Source organism: Taudactylus pleione, unplaced genomic scaffold (genome assembly GCF_031769625.1).
Source record: "Taudactylus pleione unplaced genomic scaffold, aTauple2 ptg000520l, whole genome shotgun sequence".
Lineage (NCBI taxonomy): Eukaryota > Metazoa > Chordata > Amphibia > Anura > Myobatrachidae > Taudactylus > Taudactylus pleione.
In genome coordinates, this window is record NW_028284922.1 from 6,067,777 (window position 1) to 6,087,250 (window position 19,474).

Here is a 19,474-nt window from a genome sequence, read left to right on the forward strand (position 1 = left end):
TTCTGCTGCAGGGAACTTAATTATTTAATTTCCAATATAAAGAGTTTAAAAAACAATTGATTGCATAGCTTAAAAATCCTTATGAAAAACAGGACATCGAGCCGAAATATAGCACTTTATGAATTTTATATGCAAGAATGATTTCCTGTATAAGACGTCTGCTGGTTTCTATTTTTGAAACAAGTCAAAATATTGTTTGAATGTCATAAAACATTTGAATTGTGTGGTATTAAGGTATGCGCTGCATTACACAATGTCATAAACCCCAAAACGACACAGCTCTATTGGAAAATACTTACAGATTTTTAATATCTACCGCGCCACGAAATGCCTTCCTGGGGATTGCCTGAATCTGGTTTTCACTGAGGTCACTGAAAAGAGGAAAATAAAATAAATTAAGTTTACAGAAACTTCAAGTAGTGTTTCTTACAGAGTACTTTATATACAGTATATATCTTAATAAAATTATATATATAAATACACATGATCCACAAACTTTCAGCAACACAGATGCAGAAAATACACAATATGATAGTTACAAAAGTCTATTTACACAAAAATACTGATGAGCAAGAGAACGTGTTTGAGAGCAAAAGGGTGGATAGGTGCAAAATAACAAAACACTGAGAAATGTTACTATATAGGTTTTAGGATACTGGTAGTGTTCAAAATATGGAATTACTTGTGTCATATTTTCCCAGTAGCATAGTGCACACATTATTAGGACTAAAATCTGAAATGAAAAAAAAATAATTACATCTATAATACTTTGTTTTAGAAAATAATTACAAATCGGACAATAAAATAAAGTCACTGGGGGGATACTTTTCCAAAATTTCAAACGTGTAGCCCACACTGTTGCAATTAATTAAATAAAAAGTAGTTTTTATGGACTAACTTGCACTAGACGGAGCAATCACAACTGCTGATTGCATGCTATGGGCACCGCACAGTTGCACTTTTTATCATTAACCCCTAATTTCAGCATAGGTAGGAACGTGTTTACTGTACATATTTAAATTCAAAAGCTCAGAAAATTTTCTATTTTGGAAGTTTAATCTTATTTTTTAATATTTTTTTTATGATGACCAAATTGTGAGTTTGCAGCAAGATTTTGAGTTTTGATATTTTTTTATTTAGAAATCTGTTATCAAGTAAAATTAATTTAAAATAATATTATCATTATTAAAAATAATTGAGTACTGTGATTAGCAAAGGAATGCAGATTCATTTTAGGATATTTACTAATAGGAGGAGAGCGTGTAAGGTAAAACGGGCAATCATTTTATTTGAAAAGCGCATTCAGCTATTCTGTAACTGTATCCTGACTGTGCTGGGTTGACAGTCAATTCCATAACTGAAAGAAGTAATGACCTTCAGCAGTATGAATGTCAATTTGATTTATATGTTCCTTTAAGAAAAAAAAATCCATGAGGGCCACGAGTGTATAGTATATACTTAGTACAGCACTGATTTATTTACGACTGAATCATAACACAATGCAAATGTTAATCAGAAACACAGAACAATAAATATATATATATATATATATATATGAGCAGCCTCTTTCCCTGATACTCTGTATTGGGGAACATATGTTAATTGTTACACATCATGCTCTGCGCAGATGTGTACAACATTATCATAGTGATCTGTGTTATGTAATGTAATATCTAGACCTTATTTTCAATCACTTAACCACAAACTTGTACCTGTCATAAAACGTAACTGGCAAATATATAAATACTGGAAGCTATGACTCGATAATCTACTGGTTAATGGCAAACAATGGTGAATATCCTTCTTCTATGAGTGCAGTGCCATCTATCCCGACTCACTGACATCCTTGAAAAACGAAGGACTAAGTAGTCGCTATTCACTACTGTTGTATTAAAAACCTAAGAGGACAATTATGAAAACGGTGCACGTAAAAAAGATGCTATGATTCAGGTCGTGAGGGGCGGCCATCCAGAGGCCCCAACACATAGTTACATCACCAGCGTGGGACCATTGTGAGATATGTGAACTGGAGTTTCTGTGTGGCGCAATGTGAACTGGAGGCACTACAGTGTGTTCAACACATTTCTGGTGATGAGTATATTTTCACATTATAATAAACATCACCAGTATATCACATTGACAATTTTATTACTAGGGGCACCTACAAACTTTAATCTGGTCCTGATGACTCAAAGCAGACATTTATGTTCACCGCTACATTGAACCAGACTTGCCTACTGCCTCGGACTGTTAGTGAGCCCTCCTCACTCCCGGGACAGTAAGCTATCCCTCCAAATCCAGGTCATCTTTTGTGTAGTATGGTCCAGGTCCTGATGACACCATTCGCATCAAGATGACTTCCCTAAATTGTCACAAATCGACCTTGCTGTTTCGACTTCACTATCCAGTAGAGGTGCTAAAATTAGCCAAGCTCCTCCTTCTATTCTATTGCTGATTAATAGGGTCTAGCACATACATTGTATGCAATACCATAAAAAATTTAGCCAGATTTATTTTTAGTAAATATAAGGTCATCTTTCTTTAGCTCCTAGGGACCTATTCATCATCGGGGGCCCCTGATAAATAAGTATCCCACTCACCCAGAGTTGCGGCGGTGTATACTTAACTATCAAAACAATTCAGTATTGCTATGTCAAGGGGACGGCTGCTCCGAAAAGCAGCTGTCCCCGCGATCCCTAACACTGCTAAAGAAGTAGAAGTGATACTTACAACTGCCTGATACAGCTAACTGCGCATGCGTGACCTAAGTTCACACATGCACACGGCCACAGGGCCATCTGAAGATGTCGTTGGTTACCGCAAGCAAACTCCAAAAACTTTCAGTTTTCAGAGTTTGCTGCATACTAGGTGGCCCCTTTGTAATAATGAATGGGCCCATTATTAAAAACATGCGGGACATAGCGTCTCCACATATGTAATGGGCCCGTAATGGATAATGACCCTCTCACATAAGCTCATTTTTGGTGTTTGTCCATCTGGTACACCCACTCTACCTTCCATTTCCCCTGATTTCCTTACAGTCTGCTTCGCTCCCCCCTTCCTTTCCTTCTTTTATCTCCTTTTCATACAATGGTCAACTACAGCAGTTACTTCTGCAATTCTATAAGAATATAGACTTAACATGCATTTCTCTTGCATGCATTTACAGATGGGTCCTCATACATCTAGCCTCTTTGCGCGTTAAAACAGCCCTTCTAGTCGCGCCATGTCGTGGTGTGACTCTGTAGCACCGAGCCTCTTTTTTGCGACTTTTTACCTTCAAATGCATCTTATTCACACAGCGATGCGAATAATGTAGGTACGTTACAGTGTCAGCGGCTGTAAGACTGTAAAGTAGTGTTTAGCATGCAGATACACCCGCAGTCGCACACAGAACATGCATGCTGCATATCATTTTAATCAGCAAAAGCTGCGTGTGCTATCTATTCGCATGGCTTTGCGAATAAGACGCATTTGAAGATCAAAAGTCACACGTAAAGACGATCTGTGCTGCCAAGTCACACGGAGCTCACGCGTTGTGTGGCGCGACTTGTAGCGCACGGAGAATAGATGTATGTGGACACATCTGTATGTATTTCTTCATGTTTTTCTCTGTTGCCCTTCATGACATAAAATGTGTATGAATTTAATCAGATTAAGGATGGTGAATTAAGGACAAAAATTAATGGTTGCTATGGGTTACATCAACTTTACCACATGCTCCAGAGATATGCCTGGTGATAAGGCCAAGTGAAATATAGTTGGTCACAAAACACTTTGCTCTATACACTAGTCATTGACATTACAGTAAAGCTTTGAGCATTTTGTTGATTAAGCTAAAGATTTTGACAATGGAACCATTAGCCTTATTGAAACATGTACGTATCCTAGGACATATATATATAATATATATATATATATATATATATAGTTATATACCAACACACGTAAATACACCTGTGTGGATGAATTCTAAAAATAATACACATGCTTACAGGAAATAGAAATAATGATGGCTGTATGAAGTGCATGAACTAGTATAATATTTTGCCTACAAATGATTGGAGGGTGCTAGTAAGTAAATAATGGGGCTGCTTATAACTAAAATCAATTTAAAAATAAAATCTAAATATCCGGCACCACCGGCGAATCTGACTGCTAATGGTTCCAAGACATTCTGTATTTTAAATGACTAGTAATAAATACAGTTGCAATTAAATGTATATGCCAACCAGCACTTCATATAAATCTCTGGGTACAAAATAGTGCAATGCAGTATGAAGCACAGTCTGGTTTAGAACACAGCAGTCAGAAAATATCATTAGCTATTTTGTGTACATCAAATGCTGCATTCTACGGTTTTATTCCTTGATTTACAACAGTTTTCTGCTTCTTATCTTCCTGTCACTTCTCAGTACACATGCTGCAAATAATAGGTAGTGAGTGGCTAGAGATGTCTGTATAGCCTAGGGAACATGTGCCTGGCTGCAGAGGTGGCTAGAACACAGCAGACACGCATACACAATGTTACATTTAATAAATAAAATATATTAAATATCTCTGTGGTTTGTGTGGGTTTTCTCCCGGCACCACGGTTTCCTCCCACAACCCAAAAACATACTTGTAGGTTAGTATGTGCATTTGTGTGGTAGAGAATTTAGATTGTAATATAAACTACAGACTTTTTTCCGCACAGGAGATGGAGGAGTCGGAGGGCCAGGTGGGAAGTGCTGGGTTTGTTGCGCCATGAATTTCATCCCCGCTGTACAATGCTGCAATTTGCAGGAGTGTTCAGCTTGGCAGGGCATGATCTTGTAATTTACCACGTATCACCTCACCCGGCCTCCGCACCTCCCACTTCTTTGGGGAAGTTTGTGGATCCAGCAAGCTGGTTTACCCCTTGGGAGTCCGGTAAAGCTCCCCTGATATTCGGAAGTCTCTTATGACTCTGGGGAGCACCACCAATGCAAATATTTAAAACATGACTTTCTTTGCCCCCTTTTGATGTATATGGCAGAAGTTCCCAAACTCAGCCTTCATGACACCCTAACTATCCAGGTTTTAAGGATATCCATGTTGATCACAGGTGACTTAATTAGTGCCACAGTCAACTTGATTTAACCACATGTACTCAAATATGGATATCTGTAAAACCTAAACTGTTGGGTTGCCTTGAGGACTGCGTTTTGGTACCTTTGGTAAATAGTGGTTTAGCGATCCCTTCACTTTGTTCTAACACACCGCAGGGATGGGCTCATTTTGGGGCCCCTGTCCCCGCGGGTGTATCATAATACATCCCAGCCATGGTTCATTTCTTGTTGTCGCGAATAACGGCTATAAGAAATCATAATTATTGGGTCTAGAACCCAATAATGAATAAGTATGCTCCTAGCTCTTACATACAGTAGTGGAACTCGCAGCTCGGCACACCAGATCGGGTTACCAGGGCGAAAAGTACACTGAATTGCTCTTAATAGTTTGTATTCAGCTGCATTGGGTAGAAAATAATCTCAAATAAAATAATGAATTAATATTGTATTACAACCAATAAGCCTAGTAGAAATTTTTCTTAAAAATGACATCATCCCTGTGATAAGTGTTACTTCAGAATTGGTCATAACCCCGGCCTGGTCTAGATTTAGTATGCCAGGAAAAGTGCCCTACTCTTACTATCTGATACTGGGAGGGATATTTCCAAATTGCAATAGAAAATCAGCTGAACATTACAAGTAAAATCCATTGTAATGCTTTACATGAAGAACTTCCAAGGAAACATTGTTCATTAGCGTGACAGTTAGAATGTCCTCATCTCGCTCCTGGCAAACACTATCCAGTGTAATTATTATCACTAGAACATATGGAAACTAATCGGCGTCAAGGCATATACAAACTGTATGAGAGATGAAGGAGCGTATGTTGTGAGATGCGGCGCTCTACAGCACTGCACTGATACAGCAGAGAAGTACTGCGGGCACATCTTAGTAAGAGCTGTCAGATTATAAAGGCCAGTGGCTATTATTGTAAGATATTGCATCAAGTCATTACAATAATGTCCTTGCAGTAATGCCATCTTATTTATAGATCCATTTATGACTTTCCGTTAAATGCTGCTTCAGCGCTCTAAGAAAGAACGAAGAGCTTAATTATGTAAAGGAAAAGAGAAAGCCTGGCCGGACGATTCCTCTTTTTGTTTCAGTTGTGCTTCAAAGGGATATACCATCCACCACAGAGGAGCAATAAATCTTGGTGGATGGCAACCCGCTTGCAAATTTAATTACCAGTAATTTTATTCCCCCCTCTACGGTTTAACCTTCCTAAAAGTCTGACAGTGACATCATAAATCTCTAGTGCCATCCACTGCTATCACAAGCTCTGACTAATGCTCAATGACTAATGTGTCCCAATATCTTTTCAGAGTGGAGGGAGGACAAACTGCTGAGACAGTGCTGGGAAGAGGCACAGTCATAATTACCCCCATAACGGAAAACGCTTATAATTCCTACATATGATGGTAAAAACGGACAAAGATCAGATTATGGTTACACCCCAATATTATTAATGACCTAACAAGTCCTCAAATAGAGAATATACATGCTTCAGACTAACGCCTAAATCTCTGGTAATTTAAGATTTTGACACCTGCTCAGATCTGGCATAGGCTCATATGTTCTTGACGAGTATAAAACAATGCATCATTATTAACAAATTTGCTTTATGGATACCAAACCCTACACACCCACGGCTGTGAGCAATGGACGCCCAACGGAGCAATTTAATTGTTGCTCCATTCGGTTGCGGCACCTCCTGAGTTGGTGAGAAGACATGTGTGAAAAGTCCTGGTTTGGGCACACTAACCAAGACTTTAGACGGGTTCAGCCAATTTAAGCAGCTAAACCCGGTCTATTTGAGCGCGACATGGGAGAGAAAAATCCAACAATTGACTATCGAACCGGGGGATAAGGTGCGGTCAGACACACAATAACAATTGAATTGTCCCCAAGGTGTTCACTTCTGAAGGGTTGAATGTTTTCACAGTGCATGAGTATTTCAGGGGGGTAACTAGAGAGCCAACATTGCACTGAAAGCACTCCTCATTGTTGAGAGCTTTATATAAGATACTAGTAGTTGCCCCTGGCGTTGCCTGAAGGGTTTTCTCTCTTTTCCCTCCTGTGCCTCCCTCTGCCTGAGTCTGCCCCTCTTTATCCTGCCTGGTCCCCAGTTTCTCTCCTGCCCTTTGTTCCGCCCCCTTTATCTCTTCCACTTACCTTTACCTCCAGTCCTCCTCTGTGGGCCCGCTGTCTTCAGGTGCTGCGTCACCATCTTCTAGTCACCAGCGGAGCGTCATCAGCTGTTTGGGTAAACGTCTGTCCTAACATACACCACAGACGCAAGCCCAGCAGGTGACCAGTGACATTTACAGGTGCACGCACCAATGCCATGACCTAATTTCAAACAGCAGGACATGAGTTTGAGGTGTGTAGGCACTGCAGCTAGTACGTTTAGTAGTAACTTTCATTATAGCCTACAGTGAAAAAAATGTTGCTTTATTTGTTATGGCAAATTGGGAGCAGTTACCTGTATTTTATTACCATCATCCCCATAGTGTTTTTAATTAATCCTGAAAAGACTGCACCCATATATTCCCAATAAACCTACATGGGATCACGTTGTTCTTAAAAAATTTAATTAAATAGTCAAATGAGGGACTTGGAGGCCAAGTGGATGAAAGCAACAGATACTTTCAGGCCTAGATATTACTATAATATTGGTACAAATCAGATTCTCCTATTTATTATTATGGCAAATCTGCAGTGCATTGACTATGCTTCTGCTTTGCCATTACAATTTTTTATATGCATGATTAAAGCTATTCTTCTAAATAAATATTATGTACGGTGTACATGATCTTTTTATGTGATCAAACCTAATTGAATCAGACTTTGCAAAACTCTTTCACTGCATCATCTGACATGGATCAGCAAAACCGTTCTCAGATATCACAGGCAAAGAAATATTTCCGTAGCCCAGCGGTCTATGCACGGGAGAATCAGATTAAAATATCATTGTGCTGCTTCTAAGCAGATGTTTTTGGAAATACACAGCGGACAATGTAAAGAAGTGCATCTTACATTGATTGAATCAAATATGATTCATAGCATGACATAAATCAGTCTTCTTTGATTTGGTATGTGAATTTAGTTATAATTCATATTCTGTATACAAAACAATATCATTATAATCTCTATACGCAGATGCAATACAATATATTACTCTAACATATCACCTCTACAATGTACCAATGTGACTTACTTTATAATATAAACATACCAGTAGAACATAATGCATATATAGACCATAGAGAATATATTACAGTATGTACAGAACATAGAGAGATCTGTCACTGTACAACCATTTATTAATTAGCGACTCACCCCGGCTTCACACAGTAGCAAGTTTGAATTTACGGTCATAGTCTTTTATAACCGAGGTCTTATAAGATTGCATTGTAGATGACATTAGTTGCTTTTCCGTCTGATATAAACATGAAAATATTTAGTTTTGATGTGACATGCAGAAGGGCCACGTAAAGTTGACCTTGAGAAAAACAGTCTCCACTTACTGTAGGGCAACTACAGCCACGTTAAGTGTCTGTCCCTGTGCTGTGTTTATTGTCATGCCTAAGCAGACTCTTACCGGGAATTGGACTCGTTTGAAATTATAGAATTGTTTTTCACATAAATGAAATAGAAACAGTAAAAAAAAAGGAAATACTTAATTTTTTTTAAAATCTCTTTATTTTTCAAAAAGTACATAACAAATAATAAAAAAAAGATAATAACATACAGCCATAGAAAAGAAAGGCATTGAAAAACATCAAACTACCTTATTTTCTTGAATTTGGATTTAGAAAATTTGGTATAAAAAAACAATAATATCTAATAAATACAATATTGAATATAGAATAAAAGAAAGTAGATGAGAGGGGGGAAAAAAAGGAGAGGGGGGGGGGGGACACCAAGCAGCAAAGTTAAATAAATAATAATAAAAAATAAATAACTAGAATAGTTTCAAAAATACAAAATGAGGATCAAACCAGACCTGGAAGGGTCCTATTAAAGTGAGAGTACCAGGGGGCCCATACTTCATTAAATTTTGGCATTTTGTCATAGAGGAGAGCAGTGATATATTCCATAGAAGCAGTGTACCAGATTCTATTGAGTAATGCAGGAATGGGGGGCGAATGAAAAACTTAAATTTTGTATCAGTAAACAGGGCTTACATTACTTTTTCTGGAGAAAACAGATAATACGTATCAATCTCTACATTGTATAAAATAAAGTCAATTGTTGTGATATAGCTTTAACGGTTTAGGAAGCGTAAGCCAGGAGAGCTCTCTGACGTCCATTTTTTAATTGACTTGCTTCACTAAAATCGTCACTGCTCGGCTCCCTTTTGTCATACATCAGGTTTCATACACCTAAACCTTCCTCGACAAATGTTCTATAGAATAGTGAAGGTAGCATAAAAATCCGTCCAGTGGTTCTTGAGTTTAGCCCGAACAGACAGACAGATGTGATGCCTACCAGGGAATTTATTTTATACAATGTATAGATATGTGATGTAAGTGAGTATGGCCTGTTTAATGAACACAAAAACAGACAAAATGGGTGTATATTGCCCTTTAAGACGGAAACTTGTAAACCCAACCACAGTAATATGCTGTGAACAAATTCCCTGATTATAGACGACACAATTATATAGCAACAATTATCCATTTGTTTCCATGAAGAGATGCCAATGCTACCCACCATATATTTATCTGATTATAATTAAATATAATACTTATTAGATGCTGTGGTGGGAACAGTAATTTGGATGGATGTTTTCTTTTTCTCTGCAATTTGTTTTTTTTCCCTATAATACAGGCAATCATCATAAAAGGGTCATATATTGTATTTCGCCGTACAATTGGGACTCAAAGAGCGGCTCAGCATCCAGTGAAATATATGAAGTACATTAAAATAACGCAATATCAATCATTCCCCTTCTGAATAACATTATGTTTGCTTGTTAGCATAAAAAAAAACTCTCAAACCTCAGTCTCGTCACGGAAGTCAATTCATTGACCACAAAATCAATTCTGTCCTGCTCTCTCTCCAAAAGTGCACTCAAATCAATTTGTTACAAGTGCACCACATAAAATTAGATGTGAACAAAATATGCTTTGTTCTGATGTCATTATAATACACCCTGAAATATGAACTGTTTTTTTACAACAATAACAGGAAACACATCTGCAACATGCATGCAAGCTGCCCAGCCCATCGTTCTCATTAGTCTATATATTCCCAATTATCAAAACTTTGCTACCACATCTGTTTGCCATAATAAACCATTTGCTGAAATAAACCAATTGCTTAATTTGTCAAGTACCCGACACAGCAAAGACAAATGTTTTCATATTCTCCTGTAGTATACCAGTCTCGCAATTCTACTTTAGGATTGAAATGTTGGTGCTGTGACACACACACTAATACCCCTTTTACACCAGAGCTAAAACCCGGGTTATTGAAGGGTTAACCCGGGTAGCTCCTTGGTGTAAAAGGGGACAGGGTTGGATTCCTGGGTCAAGTGACCTGGCAATCCAACCCAGGTAACTTGCAAGGTTTAACACGGGAATGACCCGTGAAACCCTGCAGTGTAAATGGTGCGATCCGGGTCACGATGACCTGGAGAGCCCCGCATGCCGGACGGTTGGCCGGCTTCAGTGGAGCTTGGAGATGACGTCATCTCCAAGCGTCCACCTCCATGCCGGATCACTGCAGACCCGGCTCTGGTGTGAATGGCGCCGACTCAGGAATATCTTGGGTCGGCGCCGACTAAATTCTGAGTGTGATCCGGTTTGGAACTCTGTTCCAACCTCCGGGTCAGACCCGGAATTTAGGTGTAAAAGCGGTATAAATTGTAAGCTCTAGTATGCATGGCCTCTGAGGACTTAATATTTATTTTATGATTTATTTATAACCAGTTATTTATATAGCGCACACATATTCCGCAACACTTTTACAGAGAATATTTGTCCATTCCCATCAGTCCCTGCCCCGGTGGAGCTTACAGTCTATATTCCCTAACACATGCTCACACACATACACACTAGGGTTAAGTTTTGTTGGGTGCATTTCCAGTATGTAAAAATAAGTATTTCATAACAATATGCACCATATTTAGAGCTAATGGTACGTATGACTTTGTGTTGGGAGAGACGTGTCAAAAACGTTCACGTGTAAGTCAAGTACAGTAAGTACGTTGGGACGTGCGTCAACCATGCCCATTAGAGATGTTGCCGATTTTGACTTACATGTATACTTCAACTAGTTTGATGCATATTTCTGCAAGCACTGCCGGCGAGTATGATATGTCGGCAATAACAATGGTTATTGTGTCGACATAAGAATGACGATATCAACATAATGTTGCCATAGACCACGTCGACTTTTCTCATGCAGACAGTGGTGATATCTCGACTTATTAGAATATCAACATATTGTCTCTAGTGTGTATGCGGCTTAACTGTCACTTTACAGGCTGCATTTGCAAAATGACAGTTAGGAGCTCATTGTTGGTACTTTATATTGTATCTTAAGAGAACGCACAAGTCACAAACATATACTGTAACTGCAAGGTAGTGGCTGTATTATTACACGTCTATTGAAACTGATACTGCATTTCCGCAACCACTACAGCCATGGCCAAAAGTTTTGAGAATGACACAAGTATTGGTTTTCACAAAGTTTGCTGCTTCAGTTTTTATTATGGCAATTTGCATATACTCCAGAATGTCATGAAGAGTGATCAGATGAATTGCAATTAATTGCCATGTCCCTCTTTGCCATGACAATGAATTTAATCCTAAAAACAAAATTTCCACTGCATTTGAGCCCTGCCACAAAAGGCGCAGCTGACATCATGTCAGTGATTCTCTTGTTAACACAAGTGAGAGTGTTGATGAGGACAAGGCTGGAGATCACTCTGTCATGCTGATTGATTAAAGCTGTGTACACACCTATAGATATATCTGTCTAATCCATCTGGTGGGAAGGAAAATCTGGTAATGTATGGAAGCAAATAACATTAGAAATTTGCTCCCAGATATTGGAAAATGGACCAGATTTTCCTTCCCACCAGACAGATTGGACAGCTATATCTATAGGTGTGTACACAGCCTTAGAACAACAGACTGGAAGCTTTAAAAGGAGGGTGGGGCTTGAAATCATTGTTCTTCCTCTGTTAACCATGGTTACCTGCAAGGAAACACGTGATGTCATCATTGCTTTGCACAAAAAGGGCTTCACAAGCAAGGATATTGCTGTTAGTAAGATTGCACCTAAATCAACCATTGATTGGATCATCAAGAACTTCAAGGAGAGAGGTTCAATAGTTGTGAAGAAGGCTTCAGGGTGCCCAAGAACGTCCAGTAAGCGCCAGGACCGTCTCCTAAAGTTGAGTCAGCTGCGGGATCGGGGCACCACCAATGCAGAGCTTGCTCAGGAAAGCCAGCAGGCAAGTGTGACTGCCTCTTCACGCACAGTGAGGCGAAGACTTTTGGAGGATGGCCTGGTGTCAAGAAGGGCAGCAAAGAAGCCACTTCTCTCCAGGAAAAAAATCAGGGAGAGACTGATATTCTGCAAAAGGTACAGGGATTGGACTGCTGAGGATTGGGGTAAAGTTATTCTCTCTGATGAATCCCCTTTCAGATTGTTTGGGGCATCTGGAAAAACGCTTATCCGAGGAGAAGGAAAGGTGAGCGCTACCATCAGTCCTGTGTCATGCCAACAGTAAGGCATCCTGAGGCCATTCATGTGTGGGGTTGCTTCTCAGCCAAGGGAGTGGGCTCAGTCACAATTTTGCTAAGAACACAGCCATGAATAAAGAATGGTACCAAAACATCCTCCAAGAGCAACTTCTTCCAACCATCCATGAACAGTTTGGTGATGAACAATGCCTTTTCCAGCATGATGGAGCAACTTGGCATAAAGCAAAAGTGATAACTAAGTGGCTCGGGGAACAAAACATCGACATTTTGAGTCCATAGCCAGGAAAAATCCCATTGAGAACTTGTGGTCAATCCTCAAGAGGTGGGTGGACATACAAAAACCCACAAATTCTGATAAACTCCCAGCATTGATTAGGCAAGAATGGGCGGCCATCAGTCAGTATGTGGCCCAGAAGTTGATTGACAGCATGCCAGGGCAAATTGCAGAGGTCTTGAAAAAGAAGGGTCAACACTGCAAATATTGACTCTTTGCATATACTTAATGTAATTGTCATTAAAAGTCTTTGACACTTATGAAATGCTTGTGATTTTACTTCAGTATACCATAGTAACATCTGACAAAAAGGTATAAAAACACTGAAGCAGCAAACTTTGTGAAAATCACTACTTGTGTCATTCTCAAAACTTTTGGCCATGGCTGTACAAGGCACCAGGTGCTCCTTTATCTGTTAATGTTTGTTTCTCTCCTTGAGTGCCCAGGACTGCATAATATGTTAGTGCTATATTATGTCCTTATGACCAGTTACCGTCTATTATTATCACTTTTTGGAGGTGCGGGGTAATTTTCCCAACACTTTCATGCACATCCCACCATTCTCACACTGCAGAGTTAACACTCGATGCCCATAAATTGAATTGAATAGCACAAGATGTTATGAGTTTTTGGTAAAATATCACACGACTTCATACCACACAACTTATGGCTAGGTGAATTTGGCCCAGTTACTGTATGTGAAAATAGTATTAGTGAAAACTAGTAAACATTAGTTGTAATATCTTTAGATATATTCATTAAAAATATATTCAAGTGTTGGTATCACAGTATAAAATAATAGTAACGCAGACACTTGTAAGCACAAACATACATCTATATTTATTACTGTAAGAGACAAGTATCTGTGTGTCTACAGTGTAAATGTATGTAACAAGTACCTGACAATGATGTCACAGAAGTGACATCAACTTGAGCCAGGAAACTGCATTCACTTACAGTAAGTAATGCCATCATTTACATATCTTTACCTATTACTACAGGATCTGCTGGGAAATCATAACTTACTGCTTATAGTGCTGACTTTATGGTTTGCAAAAAGTGTATACACAAAGCCTAAATTATATCTGTTATTGTGCAGCTTCAATGTAATGTAGGATGCACCTGCATGGTTGAGAATAATATATTTCAAGTAGAACACTCAATTAAGACTGTACACACAAATATAAATATTTATCAATCTGATTTCCAGTGTTGCGGATGCTATTATGGACAGTCCACATCTGCCAGCATGGTACTAACAGCTTAATGCCACCAATCAGCGAACTCACAGAATTTGCTTTCATTCTGCCTTATAGAGGACTGCAGCCACTGCTGCCTGCTGGGCATTTATCTCTTTCATTTATTAATAAATGTCAACAGACACTGTGGTTGGAGCTGCAGGTTGCAGCCAAACCTGCCCATTCTGGGAACTGAAGTCTCACAATAACCACAAGTCTACCTCCACCATTAGTAGTATTATACCGCTGCTACACGTCACAGGAGCTGATCCACACTACTAGCAAATTATTCCTGTGGCACAAGTTGACCCGTGAAAGGGACCACCCAGAAATAAGGATAAAATGACAGAGGTACGATGGGCAATATGTTCATAAAAATGTATTATATTGTTTCTTATATAACCAGTTTAAATGATTACATGTAATGATGTGTTGGAATGACAATGGTGGCTCTCCAGCTTTATGCAAGCTGTTCACCTTGTCCTTAGATCTAGGGGTAAATTTACTAAGATTCGTCTTGGTCCCGATTTGATCCGTTTTTAAAGATGGATAATATCGATCATTTTTACCAAAACAATCGGGAATTTACCAAGCTTTCGTGTTTGACAGGATCGTGTTGTCTGATGGTGTATTTGATTGATCCTGTCCGTGTTTAATCCCAGAGTTTCCCTCCCGAACAAGCAGCCTGCACATATCAGAGAAATATTATCGTAATGTAATGGTTAAAACTAAAAAAGACGTAGGGTCCCAGGTGCTGGTTCCTAAAATACGGGGGAACCCTACACGTTTTTTCCACATATCTTTAGGAACCAGGACTGGGTGAGCAGCCAGGGCTGGTTATGTCTTTTTTTTGGGGGGGGGACCCTACGTCTTTTAAAATAAAAATTAACCATTTACACGCTGTTTCCATGCTGAAACATATACAAATCACACTGATCTGTGTATGTTTCAGGGAAACTTGCAGCTCAGGAGGTGGTCTATTTGCAACTTCTATTTACTCCCCGATTTGCCTGCAAAAACGAATAATGGTAAATTCCCGTGTTATGCTAAAGTGAATGAAAAGTACTTCCGAATTGAGTCGATGGTGTATTCATTTCTAGTGAAAAAAAATGTCCGAATTTGCGGGATTAACACAGCCGAATAAAAAATAAAAATAAATTATTTTATTGGTGGCCCTAAATAAAAAAAACACCAAATTTTAACAACAGTAAATTTCCGAGTTCGTAAAAAACGATATTTACATCAAGAGATTGCAATCTCGGACCAACACGAATCTTAGTAAATTTACCCCCTATTGTGAGCACATATTTGAAATAAGCAACCAGACCAATCCTTAGGCTACTTGACAGTGGCAGATGCAAAATGAAATCCTGACACTAAATTAGCTGTTCTCTTTGCTTTTATTAACCTTGGAGAATCACATCCCCAAGGCATTCAGAGATTTATTTATTAACGCAATACAAAGACCATACTCATGTGGTGGAATTCAGAGCTACCAATTAGATGACAAGCTGGTCAGTTTAGTCAGACTAATCAAACAGCTAATATCTGAATGGTTGCTATGTTTTACAACATATATGTTACATGTAGCACTTAATTAAGCAACCCTTATAGGAGTGATGGGCAACAGATGGCCCTAGGCCTCAGAGCCTTCACCTGAGGCCCCCAGCCATGCATATATTTCTCAGATTTGTTTGTTCTAGTTTATAATACATGTTTAAAATACTTTGATTAAATGTATTGTTTTAGCTTATTACTGTAACGAGACACCAGAGTGCCCTGTGTTAGCCCCACCCGCTAAGCGCATGACATAGCGCAGAGGGAACGGATCCACTAGTACTGAGAAGTGAAGCTCTAGGACTCTCTAGCACTGCCACTGCACAATACTGGCTGCAGGGTGCTGTTCCAGCCATCCTGATATCCAGAAGCAAAGGCACTGGGACAGCGAAGGTGCTGCCCACAGAGCCCTCCACCCTGTGTGGCGGCAAACCCCTAGTCAGGGGGCTGAGGCTCAAGGAGTCACGGTGCTTGTATACACAGAGGGCTAAGGCCCAAGGAGTCACAGTGCTTGTATACACAGAGGGCTAAAGGAGTCACAGTGCTTGTATACACAGAGGGCTATGGCCCAAGGAGTCACAGTGTTGGTATACACAGAGGGCTACGGCCCAAGGACTCACAGTGCTTGTATACAGTACACAGTGGGATACAGCACAAAAAAACTTTTATTAATTTTTAAAAAAAAAATATTATTTAACTTTTTTTTTACACTGAAGCAGATGGGCATGAGTACAACGCAGCATGCATCAGCATGCCTTGGAAACACAGCCACTTGTGAGTCTGGACATCACCACTTTAATCAGCAGAGTAGCGCAGCATACATCAGCGTGCCTCCCTATACACAGTCACTTAACAGTACAGCCACTTGTGAGTCTGGACACAGGCTACTACAGCCACATTAATTAGCAGAGTAGCGCAGTATACATCAGTGTGCAGTGTGCCCCCTACAGTCACTTAACAGCACAGCCACTAGTCTGGAGTCTGGACACAGCCACCTTATTGCAGAGCAGCGCACAGCGTGCGTGCTGAGAAACAAATGACGCCGAGTCCCGGTTGCGGCACTTTATATAGAACCAAGTCTTGCGAGAATCTGACGTCGGGAGGATGATGTTCGGCCTCGAAGTGGGATCCGAGTCAGGCGGGAACACCGTGTTGCTGCGGCTTGGGTGGACTCGGATCCCCAATGTTCGGAGCGGTTCGGATTCCACAGAATCTGAACAGCTCATCTCTAGTCTCACGCTGCACATACTGAATGAAAGGTGTCGCACATCACAAACTATCATGAATGTGTTGCTTAGTCACACAAAAAATCTTTATGCACTCTTGCTGTTTCCCTGCTATGCCATATGTTTTTTTCTGTCTCAATATTGTATACAGTATTAGTTCTCAATGCAATTCAGTGGGTTGCACTGCAGCAAGAGGCAACATCTGCAGGGAAGGTCCTTCAAATTGATTTAACGTCTGTAACATAAGCATATCCAATCCCACTCCTGCAAGGAGCTATATATCTTAGCTGGAAGAGTGACACATGGCCTGCACATGGACTTGTGGTAACACAGGCTCCCTGGTAGACACTGGCAGATGCAATCTAATGATGGATCGGGCTTACCCAATCACTGTAACGTCTCTCTATGGATCCATTCACAGTATTTATCCTGTACTGGCACTTTCTCTCAAGGATATTAAGATGTTCTGAAAGTGTGACAGACACATGATGGAATGTAAAAGAACCAGCTCAAGGACAAACTACTTTGCAGAGAATAATGTAATGGTTGATCTTAATAAAAAAAATGAAGTGCTGTCCTGGCAAGACCACTGAAAATTAAATTACTAGGTTTCTTTTTTTTTTTTTGTTCCTCCCACAATAATTGTTTGACTGAATAAAAATAAGAGACAATTAAAACTGACAGGTGTGCGCTGCTTTCTGGGCGACTATAAATCAAATCAATAATCTCCTGCACGAAAGCTTTAACAGACGAATTCCTTTAAATTATTTCCATAATGGAGAACTTAAAAGAAAAGGTTTCTATTTTTTCCTCTGCAAGTCCATCAAAATGTAAAAGGATTTTCATACAGCTTAACTGGTGAAACCAGACTATAAAAATGTCTATGTAATGTCTAAACCAGAGGTTCCCAAACGCTGTCCTGAAGGGTACTCGAGGTACTAATTAATTCTCTAAAACCTGAACTGTTGGGGAGCCATGAGGTCCGTGTTTGGGAACCTCTGGTCTAAACCAAAGACCAGAAATATGGCCTATTTATAAAAGTGCACCAGGCCGCTATGCACAGGGGAGGCAGCCATCTTGCAAGCCAAATCAAAGTATTTATCTGAAATAGTGGCATCAATGAGGCACGAGGCATCCAATAAACACTAAAAACCAAATTTGCTTCCTTGTGGTCTGAGCTGCATCCTTGTGATGCACTAGGCTGCACAGCATAATTGCTTACTCTCCTGGGGCTCTGGGAGACTCTCGAAATTGGGGAAGCTCTCCTTGGGATCAGTTAGTGTAGCACCTTCCCGCAACCCATCCACTTCTCAAGTTGGCAGGGCCATAATTATGGCACGCCCCATGGCATTACACAGTGAGGTGGGTGCTGTGATGACACCATTTGCTGGACCTATCACCTGCAGCCTCTTCCCTAGATCTTCTGGATGACATCATTAAGAAGTAAGATGCTGTAGAGGTGATGAGAAAGTGCAAACCAACCAGCTTTGATGTGAAGAGTATCCCATGGGAAAGTAAGATGTATGTTGGTTTTCGACATCCTTGTTTCATTCAGGGATGGTTGGTCTGGCATTCAAGTTTAAGCCTGGAGAATGTCAAGGAGACTCCCACATTTTGTGGAGTTCTACCAGACTCCCAACAACAGGACAGTAGCCCATGATGGATCCCTTCATCATGGCTCAGCCCCTCACTGAGCGATGCCGTGAATCATAGCTAAACTCAGCTGCCTACGGGGTCATCATGATGTGAAATACACTGTTACGCTACCTGTACTTGCTCCTTGGACATCACTGGGGGTGTTGCATTTTGTTCCTTACTGTATGTCTCCGTAAGGTTACGTCTTTATGTTGCATTCATCAGCTGGACACATAGCGGATTATAAACATATGTGATGAACCATCTTGTTTTATGAATCCCGTATGTAGGGTGATGAAGTATTGGAACAGGGGAGATTATAATAAGTGTACAGTGTGGTATGAAATGCCGTCACTCGGGATCCCGGCAGTCAGAATCCCGATGCCGGTATCCTGGCAGGGTTAGGATACCGATACCTGTCGGTAAATATCCTAGTCCTAACCCCCCCCTACTCCACCCGCAGCCTAAACCTAACCCTCCCCCCACAGCCTAAACCTAACCCTGCCCTCCAGTGCCTAACGCTAACCCTCCTCCTAACCTCACTACTTGCCGCCCGGATGCCGGCAGTCGGAATGCTGGTGATTCTGACTGGTGCCGGGATTCCGGTGCTGGCATTGTGAGCGCCGGCATCCCGATTTAAACTACATCTCATCTTTAAAGTAGCATGCACACTAAAACAGGCAAGGTCACTGCACCAATGCCACTGAAGGACATGCCCACATTACTGATG

At 40.2% G+C, this 19,474-nt stretch overlaps 1 protein-coding gene across 3 annotated transcripts in view; it reads right to left on the minus strand.

Annotated features, from left to right (window-relative positions):
* SLIT2 (slit guidance ligand 2) overlaps positions 1 to 19,474 on the minus strand; it is a 336,221-nt gene that overhangs the window by 139,621 nt on the left and 177,126 nt on the right. For all 3 annotated transcript variants that reach the window (XM_088450628.1, XM_088450627.1, XM_088450629.1), the window contains exon 5: positions 300 to 371. In XM_088450628.1, coding sequence (XP_088306754.1) covers positions 300 to 371 — 72 coding nt within the window. The remainder of the gene's footprint in view (positions 1 to 299; positions 372 to 19,474) is intronic.